Below are 13,902 nucleotides of genomic sequence, written 5' to 3' on the forward strand. Positions count from 1 at the left end.
GGTAACTGGCTTAAAAATACAGCTGCTACACATTTTCGCCATTCCTATCAGTAGCAGCTGGGTAAGTTTATTGGGATATTTTTATTTTAATACAGCGATCGTAGAGCGTGGGTTGGAACGGGAAATATTCAGTCGATGAACCAAGAAGGATCGATCTTGTGCCTCAGCGTATCTCTGTAAGGCCCAAAACACACCAAAGCTAGGTCTGGGTCTGGGTCTGGGTCTGGGTCTGAGTTTGGGTCTGGTTCTGGATCTGGGTCTGGCGTCTGGTGTATTTTGACGTCTGGGTCTGTAACTGTTACTAGTTTCCAATATAAATCTATATTAACTGCATTCATATCTTTAGATTTATTTTCTTCTATAAATACCAACAATAAATATCAGAGTCCTACTTGATATATTTCCCGTTGTTTATTAAGACAAACAAATTAAATTAAAATACCACTTGCACAGGCTCCAGTTACCAGTCTGGCAGTGTGCAAATATTGAGTATGTCATCTGGTGCCAGATCTGTAGTTTGCGTCAGCACAGGCGCGGAGTATTTTTGTCACATTCGATTCAGTGCATTTTGGATTGGGTAACATATATTCAATTAAGGTTCAAGCACGTTTCCCCTGGGCACAATCTCCGACTTCACCAATGACTAGGTCCGGGACAGAAGAGATGGGTTTGGTGGGCGTGGGTGTTCAGTGCGTTTTATTTTCGACTGGTACCATACTCGCCAGACCCAGACCCAGACCTAGCTTCGGTGTGTTTTGGGCCTAAGACTTTTTACCGGTGAGCTGTATAATTGTGCTATCCACAGAAACTCACGAACAGAAAAGGGCATTAATGAATGTACAGGGTAAAAAAAAAAAAAAAAAAAAAAAAAAGGAATAATAATTATAAAAATAATATTTATGTTGTAAAGCATATATATTGTGTATCAACAAGAAAAACAGTATAATAAATAAATAATAAAAGTAGTCTTCGTTAGTTGGAGATTTTTATTTACGTTGTAGAGATATAACAGTGAGAACATAAATGGAATACTGATATTAAAAGAAAAGAGATATTTTATTAATGACCCTCCCCTGAATATTCCTACTTAACATAATAAATTTCCTTGACTGACACTGATCATTGAGAAGTAATGTAGCTAATAAAAGTTCTTATTATACAAGATGCTATGCGATATATACATGTAATAAATAATCAAATAAACTGTATTGTGATATGCATGAATAACCTATAGATGTCAAGTGTATGAATAGCAATATCCATTATTATTTTAATTTATTTAATTCTTTAACCATGTCGTTTAAAGTAAGTCATACAAAAATATCTAATAAAAAAATCATTCTAAACATTCAAAATACTACGCTTTTATCATTTGATCGTTGCAGACGTATCCAGCTAGCTTCAGTCTATTTGAAGAAATATTATTTTCAATATTTTGTTAAGAATTTGTAAATAATACACAAAAAGTGGATTTTTAAAAATGATTATTTTGTTTATCAAATACGTGTAATATTTAAGTCTGCGTACCAGTATTAGAAAAAAACCCACACAACCAGAATCACATTCGTTAAAAGAAAAATTGCAGGTAAAGTTACTAGTTGACTTGTGAAACAAAATGGCGTCAAACAAAATGGCGTCAAACAAGATGGTTCCTGGTGACTTACGCTCATTGGCCTGCAAAAATGTTATTTAATATTTATTCTGTAGTTAATAGCAACACACTGGATTCCATTTTTGTTTTCTGTCCAGAGAATTTAAATTCACAGTGTGTGAGTTTTAATTATGGCATGTCAAACGGAAACAAAGGAGAGACACATCAGAGTTAAGTACATGTACAGGTTAATACGATGTCCTGGGACTATTTCACCGCAACATTCACTTGTAGTCTGAAAACAGAAAAACGAAAGACATTCAGTTAGTACAAGCACACTTTCAGATCCAGCATTCAGGTAAAAAAAAGTTAAAGTTTTTAGCAAGTTCAAGAACACTTTGATTTATTAATTTATCAAACATTTGGTAATTCTGACATATATAGGTTTAGAGAGAAATAATGCTACATTTTTTTTCTCCATTAGTAGCAAGGAATCTTTTATATGCACCATCCCACAGACAGGATAGCACATATCACGGCCTTTGATATATCAGTCATGGTGCACTGACTGGAACAAAAAATAGCCCAATGGTTACTTCGACGAGGATCGATCCTAGACCGACCGTGCATCAGGCGAGAGCTTTTACTGGACGTAGCCCAGTGGTAAAGCACTCGCTTGATGCGCGGTCGGTTTGCGATTGATCCGTCGGTGGGTCCAATGGGCTATTTCTCGCTCCATCCAGTGCATCACGACTGGTATATCAAAGGCCGTGGTATGTGCTAGCCTTTCTGTGGGATGGTGCATATAAAAGATCCCTTGCTACTAATAGAAAACTGTAGCGGGTTTCCTCCCTGGGACTGTATGTCGAAATTACCAAATGTTTGACATCCGGTGGCCGATAATTAATAAATCAACGTGCTCTTGTGGTGTCGTTAAAAAAAAGAGAAAAAAAAAAAGAGAAGAAAATTAAACTGCGTCGGCACCGACAACTACTTCAAGCCTTTTTCACTGCGATACAATTCAGCTGGTGTTTAATTTACTCCTAGGTGTAAATATCACCTTGCCCTCCCCCCCCCCACCCCCTTCAGAAACCCGATATCTGCCATTTTTCTCTGGGAGTGTGTTGGATATAATTGCAAACAGAGTATCTGTGAATACATATTTTTAAAAAGCAGGATATAAAAAAATGAGAACACTTACCAAGTGTCATTTTAACACTCACTACAGTGCAATAATGTTGTCCTTGTGTTTGCAATCACGACGACATTTTTGGATATAGGCCTTAAACTTGCAAATACATATATAATGATGATGATGATGATCATCATTATCATCATCATCATCATCACCATCATTATCACCACCATTTGAATCATCATCATGATCTTCATCACAACCGCCCAAATCATCATCATCATCATAATTATTATCATCATCATCACCACCCCGACCATTACAATCATCATCATCATCTTCATCATCATCATCATCATCATCATCATCGATGATATCAGTATCATCACCAGAACTTTCACCTTCATAATCGTACTCGTTATATTTACCTCGAATGGAGGGCATTGGGAAGAACTCATTGTTCTATGTTCTCACACTGATAATCGTACTCGTCATATTTACCTCGAATACAGCGCACTGGGAAGAACTCGTTGTTCTGGGTTCTCACACTGATAATAATCGTACTCGTCATATTTACCTCGAATACAGCGCACTGGGAAGAACTCGTTGTTCTGGGTTCTCACACTGATAATCGTACTCGTCATATTTACCTCGAATGCAGGGCACTGGGAAGAACTCGTTGTTCTGGGTTCTCACAATGATACTCGTACTCGTCATATTTACCTCGAATGCAGGGCACTGGGAAGAACTCGTTGTTCTGTGTTCTCACACTGATAATAATCGTACTCGTCATATTTACCTCGAATACAGCGCATTGGGAAGAACTCATTGTTCTGTTTTCCCACCCTGATAATAATCGTACTCGTCATATTTACCTCGAATGCAGCGCACTAGGAAGAACTCGTTATTCTGTGTTCTCACACTGATAATAATCGTACTCGTCATATTTACCTCGAATACAGCGCATTGGGAAGAACTCATTGTTCTGTTTTCCCACCCTGATAATAATCGTACTCGTCATATTTACCTCGAATGCAGCGCACTGGGAAGAACTCGTTATTCTGTGTTCTAACACTGATAATAATCGTACTCGTCATATTTACCTCGAATACAGCGCATTGGGAAGAACTCATTGTTCTGTTTTCCCACCCTGATAATAATCGTACTCGTCATATTTACCTCGAATGCAGCGCACTGGGAAGAACTCGTTATTCTGTGTTCTCACACTGATAATAATCGTACTCGTCATATTTACCTCGAATACAGCGCATTGGGAAGAACTCATTGTTCTGTTTTCCCACCCTGATAATAATCGTACTCGTCATATTTACCTCGAATGCAGCGCACTGGGAAGAACTCATTGTTCTGTTTTCCCACCCTAATAATAATCGTACTCGTCATATTTACCTCGAATACAGGGCACTGGGAAGAACTCGTTGTTCTGGGTTCTCACACTGATAATCGTACTCGTCATATTTACCTCGAATGCAGGGCACTGGGAAGAACTCGTTGTTCTGGGTTCTCACACTGATACTCGTACTCGTCATATTTACCTCGAATGCAGGACACTGGGAAGAACTCGTTGTTCTCTGTTCTCACACTGATAATAATCGTACTCGTCATATTTACCTCGAATACAGGGCACTGGGAAGAACTCATTGTTCTCTGTTCTCACCCTGATAATCGTACTCGTCATATTTACCTCGAATGCAGGGCACTGGGAAGAACTCGTTGTTCTGGGTTCTCTTCATGCAGATGCCCATATACGCCCGCTTGTCCATGGGCTTCTTGGCGCCGTCCAGGATAGCACTGCTTAATCGCCCTTCCTGGACCAACTGGAACAGAAATCAGAATACAACATCAAAACTCATATCTAAACCACTATGGTAAAACATTTCATATCTATATCAGTATAGCAACAAAAGTCATATTTAAATCCTTGTGGTATAAAAATTAATATTTATATCAATATAGTAATAAAAGTCATATTTAAATCACTATGGTACAAAAATTCATATTTATATTAGTACAGTAACAAAAGTCATATTGAAATCACTATGGTACAAAAATTCATATTTATATCAGTACAGTAACAAAAGTCATATTGAAATCACTATGGTACAAAATTTCTTTACATCAGTAACAAAAATCATATTGAATTCACCAAAATTTAAGTCCATACAACACATCAAGATTCATATTTAAATCCATATGCCATAAAATTTAAAGCCATATAAAAACGCATCAAAATTCACCTTTAAACATGTAAATTTCACTCCATAGAACACATACAAATTCATATTTAAATCCATATGCCGCAACATTTAAATAGAGAATAATACATGAGTGGCCGTTAGATACCATTTATCTCACAACGAGTTGTTTTAAAATGTATCTAACGAGCGAAAGTGAGCTTGATACGTGTTTAAACAACAAGTTGTGAGATAAATGGTATCTAACGGACACGAATGTATTAGTCTATTTCTTATATATTCTAAAAAACCCAGGTTTTAAGCAAATTTTTACATCTTTTTCGATTAAAAGTTATTTACAGCCGTTGCACTTGTAGCTGACTTACGAATCACAGGCACACACATACGTCACAATCTAATCGATTTCCACCATGTTGTTTTTCATTGGATGTATGGCATTGGTGACCTGGTCATCACCTAGGAGCAGCCAATCTTATGTCTTGAAATTGTTAACACACGTACGTATGTAACATATGTAACCAAACATAACGCATGGTATCCTCACCAACGGATGTGTAAGAAAGCCATATAACACATTGAAATTAATCTTTAAAGGGACACACCCTAGTTACGTTTATTTGTTAACCATTACGGCGTTGTTTTTCGCTATTAAACCCCATTTTTCACAAATAAAATTGCACTTTACTTACATTTTATTATTTAGAATACACATTTCCATTCACCTGAAGTGCTTTTTGGTAATCCTGATGTTTGTAAAACCACGAAATGCATTTTTTGCATTTTTTCACAAAACGTGTTGTCGAGAAAAAACCGTTAAGCAAGCGAGGTCCAATCTATTTTTAATGTCACAGACGTTGGTATATCACGTGACCGTTATCATTTTGGTTCGGTTTGTTTTCTCGTGCTCGGTTCGCGTAGTGAACATCCGATTTGTTGTTGTTTATTTGTGAGATTTTTCTTCACAGTTCGTGAACATTTTCAGTAACAATAAAGTTCAGACAAGTAAGTGTCTCAATACAAAACGTTACAAACCCTTAAAACCAATAATTTTGCTAAGTCTTACGATATCTGGAGAGGGGATACAACCAGGACAGAACAGTTGGAACATGTCCAGGAGAGGTGAAACGAACGCACCCCAAGTCTGTGAAATTTGTCGTGACGTAGGCATTGTTGTGCTTCTACCGGTGACATCAGAATACTAACTTTCAAAATTATTTCAAGCAATTGGGACATGGGGATTCCCATGGTATTTATCGATATAAAACCTGCTTTTTCACTCCATTTGATAAAAACGTGATCTAAGTGTGTTACAGGTTTGTAGATTAACCAAATTATAATTTATTTTCGCTGGATGGAACTAGGGTGTGCGGCTTTAAGTCTGTATACCACATCATTTATTAAAAAAAACCCAAAACGTAGTCAATAGAATCTGCCCTTCGTACTGATTGGTTTACGTTGATTCTTTTATACACACTTCCTTTATTACGCACGATATGACTAGCGGCTCATATCTGACATTAACCAGACAAGCATTTTTGAAAAACACTTCTAGATATTGGCAGTAGAAATAAATGTAATTACATAACTAGCCTGACGATGATTTTATTACGAAGTCTTACCGCCTGCCAATAAAATATGACGTTGACAAGGAAAAGGCTAGACAGCTATGATGATAACAGATTATATATCTTAATTAGATTTGCGTATGATACTGTTTTTGGTAAACTAATATTTTACGTCATACTTCAACGATCCAGTGTTTTTGTATCAGTTTGTAAGCAGGATGTAGCTCAGTGGTAAAGCGCTCGCCTGATGCATGGTCGGTCTGGGATCGATACCCGTCGGTGGGCCAACTGGACTATTTCTCGATTCAGTCAGAACACCACGAGTGGTATATCAAAAACCGTGGTATGTGCTATTCTTTCTGCAGTACTAATGAGAAATTTTTATTGTAGCTGGTTTCTTCTCTTAGACTATATGTAAATATTACCAGATATTTGACATTCAGTAGCCAATAATTAATAAATCAATGTGCTCTAGTGGTGTCGTTAAGCAAAACAAACAAACGTGTCTCAGTTTATATTTAAAGGTTACAAATTTATACAATTCTGACGTCCTTTCACAAAATTTCTTTAAATCATCTTATTCTGTTTATTTTATTGATAACATACCAAAAGCTAAAAACAACGATGCTTTATTTTTTCTAAGCGCGCTGACAGTTAAGTGTGTGTGTGTTACCGATTATGGTTCATACATGTGTTATCGTCTGTCACCAATGTCTGGATGACTGTTCGTCTAGAAAGATGATTGCGGTATAATCTGTAATTCTGACAAATAACGTGCAGTTTTTAACGTAATACGTCATCATTAATTTCCAATTTCTGAGTAGCCCGAACAAACCAATTTGTCACAGAATGGCATATCGTGAAAGAATGAATGAACTAGGAAATGAACGAATACCACAAGCCTTCGCTATTGTACATGGAATCATGAATTCAGAATAACAGAATTATTAATATTCGCAAAGTCGGAATAATATTTTCATAACATAACTACACAATACTTTCTTGTACAAAAATAACTTCGACTTAGTTTAGAGTATTTTCATTAGTAATTAGTACGTTTCTTTCTCTTTTTTGTTGCTTGTTTGTTTTTGTTGTTTGTTTGTTTTGTTGTTTTGTTGTTTTGAGGGGTTGATTTCTGCTTATACATAATGCAGACTACATAATACAAAAATTAGTAGTACAGGAGAGATATCTTTGCGGCTTTTGTAACGTAAAAACTAGCCAATCTCTTTTAAGGCTCTTGGATACTGGGTTCGCGTCTTAGTACTGGTTTTAACACTGAGCGAGTTTTAATGGCTAAATGGAAAGGTATAAATCCACTTCTCTCTCATTAAGAAAAAAATGTTTTATTTAACGACGCACTCAACACATTTTATTTACGGTTATATGGCGTCAGACATATGGTTAAGGACCACACAGATTTTGAGAGGAAACCCGCTGTCGCCACTACATGGGCTACTCTTTCCGATTCGCAGCAAGGGATCTTTCATTTGCGCTTCCCACGGGCAGGATAGCACAAACCATAGCCTTTGTAGAACCAGTTATGGATCACTGGTCGGTGCAAGTGGTTTACACCTACCCATTGAGCCTTGAAGAGCACTCACTCAGGGTTTGGAGTCGGTATCTGGATTAAAAATCCCATGCCTCGACTAGGATCCGAACCCAGTACCTATCAGCCTGTAGACCGATGGCCTAACCACGACGCCACCAAGGCCGGTATCTCTCTCATTAACGCAATCCACCTAAACAACTGACCTACCTGGGCATACAGCAATAAATAGCTACGGTGTGTGTCCATGACAGTGTACTTGAACCTTAACTGACTATAAGCACGAATTATAAATTGAACATCAAGGTGTTTTTTTGTTTGTCGTTTGATTGTCTCTTTATTTTTTTAATTAGTAGAAATGTTTTTGTTCCAGAAAGGCGATACAGCCACTATAATTAATTGCGTTATAATTCATGGTTTTGAAAGCTGTTTTCTTTTAGCTGACTTACATTACAAACGATTTATTTAAAAAGACAATACTTATCGTGTAATAAAGAATATATAAAAATTGTTATCTCTATACACACAGCATATTATGTATAATACATCATACAAGATATTGTCTTTCTGTGTTTTGGGTTCATGGTATTTGTAGTAAGCATTATTGCTATGTATATCTTCCAATCTCCCATGCGAACGAGATAGATAATTTCATAAACAGTAGATAAGTGAATAAAATATGTTTTGAAAGAAAAAAAAAGAGAGAAAGAAAGAGATGGTATCTCCTCCAACACACTATGCTTTGACAACAATGGTATTTCGTTCTGCCATTCGTGTGTATCAATAATGCAAGCGAAATATTTCGAAAAACGATAAAAAGACAAAGAATTCAGCCAATCCATGCCATCGTTACGACTGAGAAGAACCAATCACGTCCGTACATGTCAGTGCGTCATCGTGATCTCCCGTGGGAGGCGTTTTCGGTTCACAGGTGACGGGTTACGATGATGAATTATGCACAAAGCAGAAAAAAAAAAAAAATATATTTAACGACGCACTCACATACGGTAATATGGCGTCAAACATATGGTTAAGGACTACACAGATATTGAGATAGGAAACCCGCTGTCGCCACTTCATGGGCTACTCTTTTCGATTAGCAGCAAGGGATCTTTTATATGCACCATCCCACAAACAGGATAACACATACCACGGCCTTTTATATACCAGTCGTGGTGCACTGGATAGAACGAGAAATAGCCCAATGGGCCCACCGACGGGGATCGATCCCAGACCGACCGCACATCAAGCGAACGTTTTACCACTGGGCTATGTCCCGCCCTTGGTTGTGAGTGAAGCCGATTTATGCCGATTTTGGCTACAATTCGGGAGCAACCGTGGCAGAATAGGATCGGGGCTATTCGTGGCCATTCGGGTCAAAAATCGTGTATATGTGACTGCGGCTTTAAGGAAACGTCACACGATACGATACGAATGGCTCTTACTATACTAACCACCGGAAGAGTTGATTGTGACAAGACGACATTGTGATTTCATCCGCTGCTAGTCTGTTATGCTATCGGCTATTTTCATTGAGACACTCGTGTTGTGTGGCGTCGCCTTTATAGAAAAGTCGGGTGTAGTGGTCATACGCCTCCCCAGTCTCTACCAGCCTTATATCCAATGGCTTAAACTGTACACCACCGAGGCCGGTTCTGTGTGTTTCTGGATGTCTTTATGTTTTATATTCAATATTCTCTCCGGCCTCGGTGGTGTCGTGGTTAAGCCATCGGACATAAGGCTGGTATGTACAGGGTTTGCAGACTGGTACCGGCTCCCACCCACAGCGAGTTTTAACGACACAAAGGGTACACCCTCTTCTCTCTCACTAACCACTAACAATTACCCCATTGTCCTCGACAGACAGCCCAGATAGCTGAGATGTGTGTCCAGGACAGCGTGCTTGAATCTTAATTGGATATAAGCACGAAAATAAGTCTATCATGTAGATGGTTCGACTGAGAAAGAGAGGAAACCCGCTATTGTCAAAAAGCTTCTCCTACTGTAAAAAGAAAAGCCCAGCTAGGAATCGTTGATAAAGAACTTTCCCATCGACAAGGCAGTACATATCACGACGTTTGGAGTACCAATCGTGCGGCACTGATTGAGACGGGGGAAAATAATCTGATTGCACTGAGGACGGTCGATCCCTGTGACCCATCGCACTTCGGGCGAGTGCTTTACTACTGGGCTACATCCCATATCTCTCTTTGTAAGTCAATAGTATATTGAAAAAACGTCGATATTTACCGTAATCTCTTATAAACAACAGGAACAAAACAAAAAAAAAACAAAAAAATTCCCCCCCCCCCCCCCACACACACAACAACAACAACAAAACAACAACAAAATATAAATAAATAAATAAATAAATAAACCGTCACAGCTTTATTACTTTCTTTATATCCCATTATAACAGTTACTGATTTCTTTATATCCCATTATAACAGTTACTGATTTCTTTATATCCCATTGTAACAGTTACTGATTTCTTTATATCCCATTGTAACAGTTACTGATTTCTTTATATCCCATTATAACAGTTACTGATTTCTTTATATCCCATTATAACAGTTACTGATTTCTTTTTCACAAGGCGTTTTCCATAGAGAGATTAAAACAAAGCATTTCTTTGTAGAACTGGTTTATCGGAAGTGTCATCTATATGAACAACTGATGTTTAAACTAGATGACATTTACAGTCGGAAAACAAAAACAACCAGATAAGAGTAGGCTTAAATATTTAATACAAATAGTATTAAATGGCCATTATCATTGTTGCAAATGCAATATTTCTAAATATTTGCATTGATTAATGATAAATAACTAGATAATTCCCAAATTAATCTTTGCATAATTATTTTAAGATTTTCACTTAAAAAGCTAATAAAAATTGCTTCTTTTTTTTTTTCCCCCTTTTTTAACGTTTTAAATTAACAGGAAAGAATTTTGTAACTAAAGATTTTCACTTGAAAAACTCAAAAAACACCCTGCTTACCCAGTTGGTTGTCCTCTAGTCATTGAAATTATTTGATTGTATTTTTTTTTATAGGCATGCATTTGAAGGTATAATCATTACATTTAAAACAATTTTTTTTAACGAAATCCATTATTCGACAGAGACATTTAAACGAATTTCAAGCATCACAATGTAACACCACCAAAGCACGAAAAAGGGATCAGCTTGTAAATGAAAGAAATGGAAAAGAATATTGATTTAACGATACGTTTAATACATTTTAAAACTACGGCTATTTGGTTCTTTCGACATTTGATCCAGGGCCGTACTCTCCGGGGGGGGGGGGGGGGGGGGGGGGCGCCGTGGCAGGTATGTTCCCCTGAGAAACTCACTTTTTTTTTTTACTCCAGAAAACAGCATACATATCTCAGGGTTTAATTTGTATAGTGTTTCATTTGTTTATAAAACGTAGTGCCCCCCCCCCCCCCCCCAGGATTTTGATCAGGGTACGGCCCTGTGATCGATAAGAGAAAGAGAGAAAAGGCTACTCCTACCGATAAATTTCATGTCAAATTATTTTCGTGCTTATATCCAATTACGGTTCAAGCACGCTGTCCTGGGCACACACCTCAACTATCTGGGCTGTCTGTCCAGGACAGGGGGGTTAGTGGTTAGTTGTTAGTGGTTAATTGTTTGTTGTTAGTGAGAGAGAAGAAGGTGTAGTGGCATTACATCTACCCAATGAGTCGTTAAAATTCGCTCTAGGTTGGAGCCGGTACCGGGCTGCGAACCCTGTACCTACCAGCCTGTAGTCCGATGGCTTAACCACGACACATCCGAGGCCGGTGCAGGTACTTTTAAACTACAAGCACACAATGCACACGATGCATTATATAATATTTTATCAAAACTAACCATGCATACAAAAAAAATCCAAAAATCCAAAAAAATCCACACACACAAACAAAAAGAAAACACAAAAAAAAACCCCATCAACAAACAACCCCCCCCCCCCCCCCAATAAAGACAAAAACACTTGGGTATGATTGCAGATGTTAAAGGGACATTCCTGAGTTTGCTGCAATTTTTAAGATGTTATCGGCTAACAGAGACGTTTTAACGATTGTAATTACATATCAAATACATTTTTCTGCATAAAATATCAGTAGCTGTATATTAAATGTGTTTCTGATCGTTCTAATATTTGTACTAGGTTAAATTTCATTTTATTTCTTAAAATAGATTTTTTTCGTACGTACGAAATTATTTGAAGACAAAATCCAATTTGGCTTCGTACAAATATTAAAATGACCAGAAACACATTGAATATATCGACACTGATATTCTAAACAAGAAAATATATTTAATATGTAAGTTTAATCGTAGAAATATTTTATTAGTCGGAAACATCTTACAATGCAGCAAACTCAGGAATGTCCCTTTAACACAACTTGACTCACCTCTCTTATTGCGACGTAAACCGTGTCCTTCAAAACATCGAACTCGTCCCGTGTGTCCATGTACTTGGGTCGTTTGGCGGCGCTCAGTGCATTCTGAAAAGTACGAACACAAACAACGTGTGGTATGCATACACGATTCTTAAGCCTGGTTTCCGAATCGACGTAGACTGGTGCAAGCGGTGCGCACCATTTCATTGCAACTAATTTTCGTGCTTATAGTCAATTAAGGTTCAAACACGCTGTCTTGGGCACATACCTCTGTCTGTCCAGGACAGTGGGTTAATTGTTAATTGTTAGTGGTTAGTGAGAGAGAAGAAGGTAACACATTGAGTTGTTAAAACCCTGTACCTTTCAGCTTTAAGTCCGATGGCTTAACCATGACGACACCAAGGCCGGTAAGTCCTCATCGGGAATCGGGAACTCTATTTACGTGCCCATAGGAATTCAGGCACGCCCATCCCGGACTTGGTCTCTGACACTGCCAGTGGCCAATTTCGGTGGCAGGAGAGTCCTCATCGGATAAGTAAACCTGGCTTGGTGTTTATAGAACTTTTAGAGTCCAGACTCAAGACTCCAATAAAGTCTGAGACAGTAATGTCATGACAACGTCATAGAAATTGTATGCGTGTGACGTCATTAAAGATTGAGTAAGGACCCGTGCTTATAAAGCGTTTAGTGTCTGGACTCAAAGACTCTAATAGAGTCTGAGACAGTAATGTCATGACAACGTCATAGAAATTGTATGCGTGTGACGTCATTAAAGATTGAGTAAGGACCCGTGCTCATAAAGCGTTTAGTGTCTGGACTCAAAGACTCTAATAGAGTCTGAAACAATAATGTAATGACAACGTCATAGAAATTGTATGCGTGTGACGTCATTAAAGATTGAGTAAGGACCCGTGCTCATAAAGCGTTTAGTGTCTGGACTCAAAGACTCTAATAGAGTCTGAGACAGTAATGTCATGACAACGTCATAGAAATTGTATGCGTGTGACGTTATTAAAGATTGAGTAAGGACCCGTGCTTATAAAGCGTTTAGTGTCTGGACTCAAAGACTCTAATAGAGTCTGAGACAGTAATGTCATGACAACGTCATAGAAATTGTATGCGTGTGACGTTATTAAAGATTGAGTAAGGACCCGTGCTTATAAAGCGTTTAGTGTCTGGACTCTAAGACTCTAATAGAGTCTGAGACAGTAATGTCATGCGTGTGACATCATTAGAGATTGAGTCTGGACTCTAAAAGCTTTATAAGCCCAGGCCATGTTCATCTTTTCAGATTTGTAACAAAGCATCTGCACTGGTCTGCGTTGATATGCGTTCATTAAACAGTTTATGGAAACCAGGCTTTAGAATAAATTACTCATACAGGGTTTAAATCAGTCCTCCAAACATTGGTCAGGACCCGTGCTTATGAAACTTTTAGAGTC

At 37.9% G+C, this 13,902-nt stretch overlaps 1 protein-coding gene across 1 annotated transcript in view; it reads right to left on the reverse strand.

The window, feature by feature from the left end:
* Window positions 1–972: 972 nt before the first annotated feature.
* Window positions 973–13,902, reverse strand: part of LOC121381981 — a 34,685-nt gene continuing 21,755 nt past the window's right edge. Inside the window, exons 3-5 of the mRNA XM_041511432.1 lie at window positions 12,473–12,565; window positions 4,429–4,561; window positions 973–1,886 (exon numbers count right to left, since the gene is read on the reverse strand). Coding sequence (XP_041367366.1) covers window positions 1,876–1,886; window positions 4,429–4,561; window positions 12,473–12,565 — 237 coding nt within the window. The 3' untranslated portion in view covers window positions 973–1,875. The remainder of the gene's footprint in view (window positions 1,887–4,428; window positions 4,562–12,472; window positions 12,566–13,902) is intronic.

Source organism: Gigantopelta aegis, chromosome 9, assembly GCF_016097555.1.
Source record: "Gigantopelta aegis isolate Gae_Host chromosome 9, Gae_host_genome, whole genome shotgun sequence".
NCBI lineage: Eukaryota > Metazoa > Mollusca > Gastropoda > Neomphalida > Peltospiridae > Gigantopelta > Gigantopelta aegis.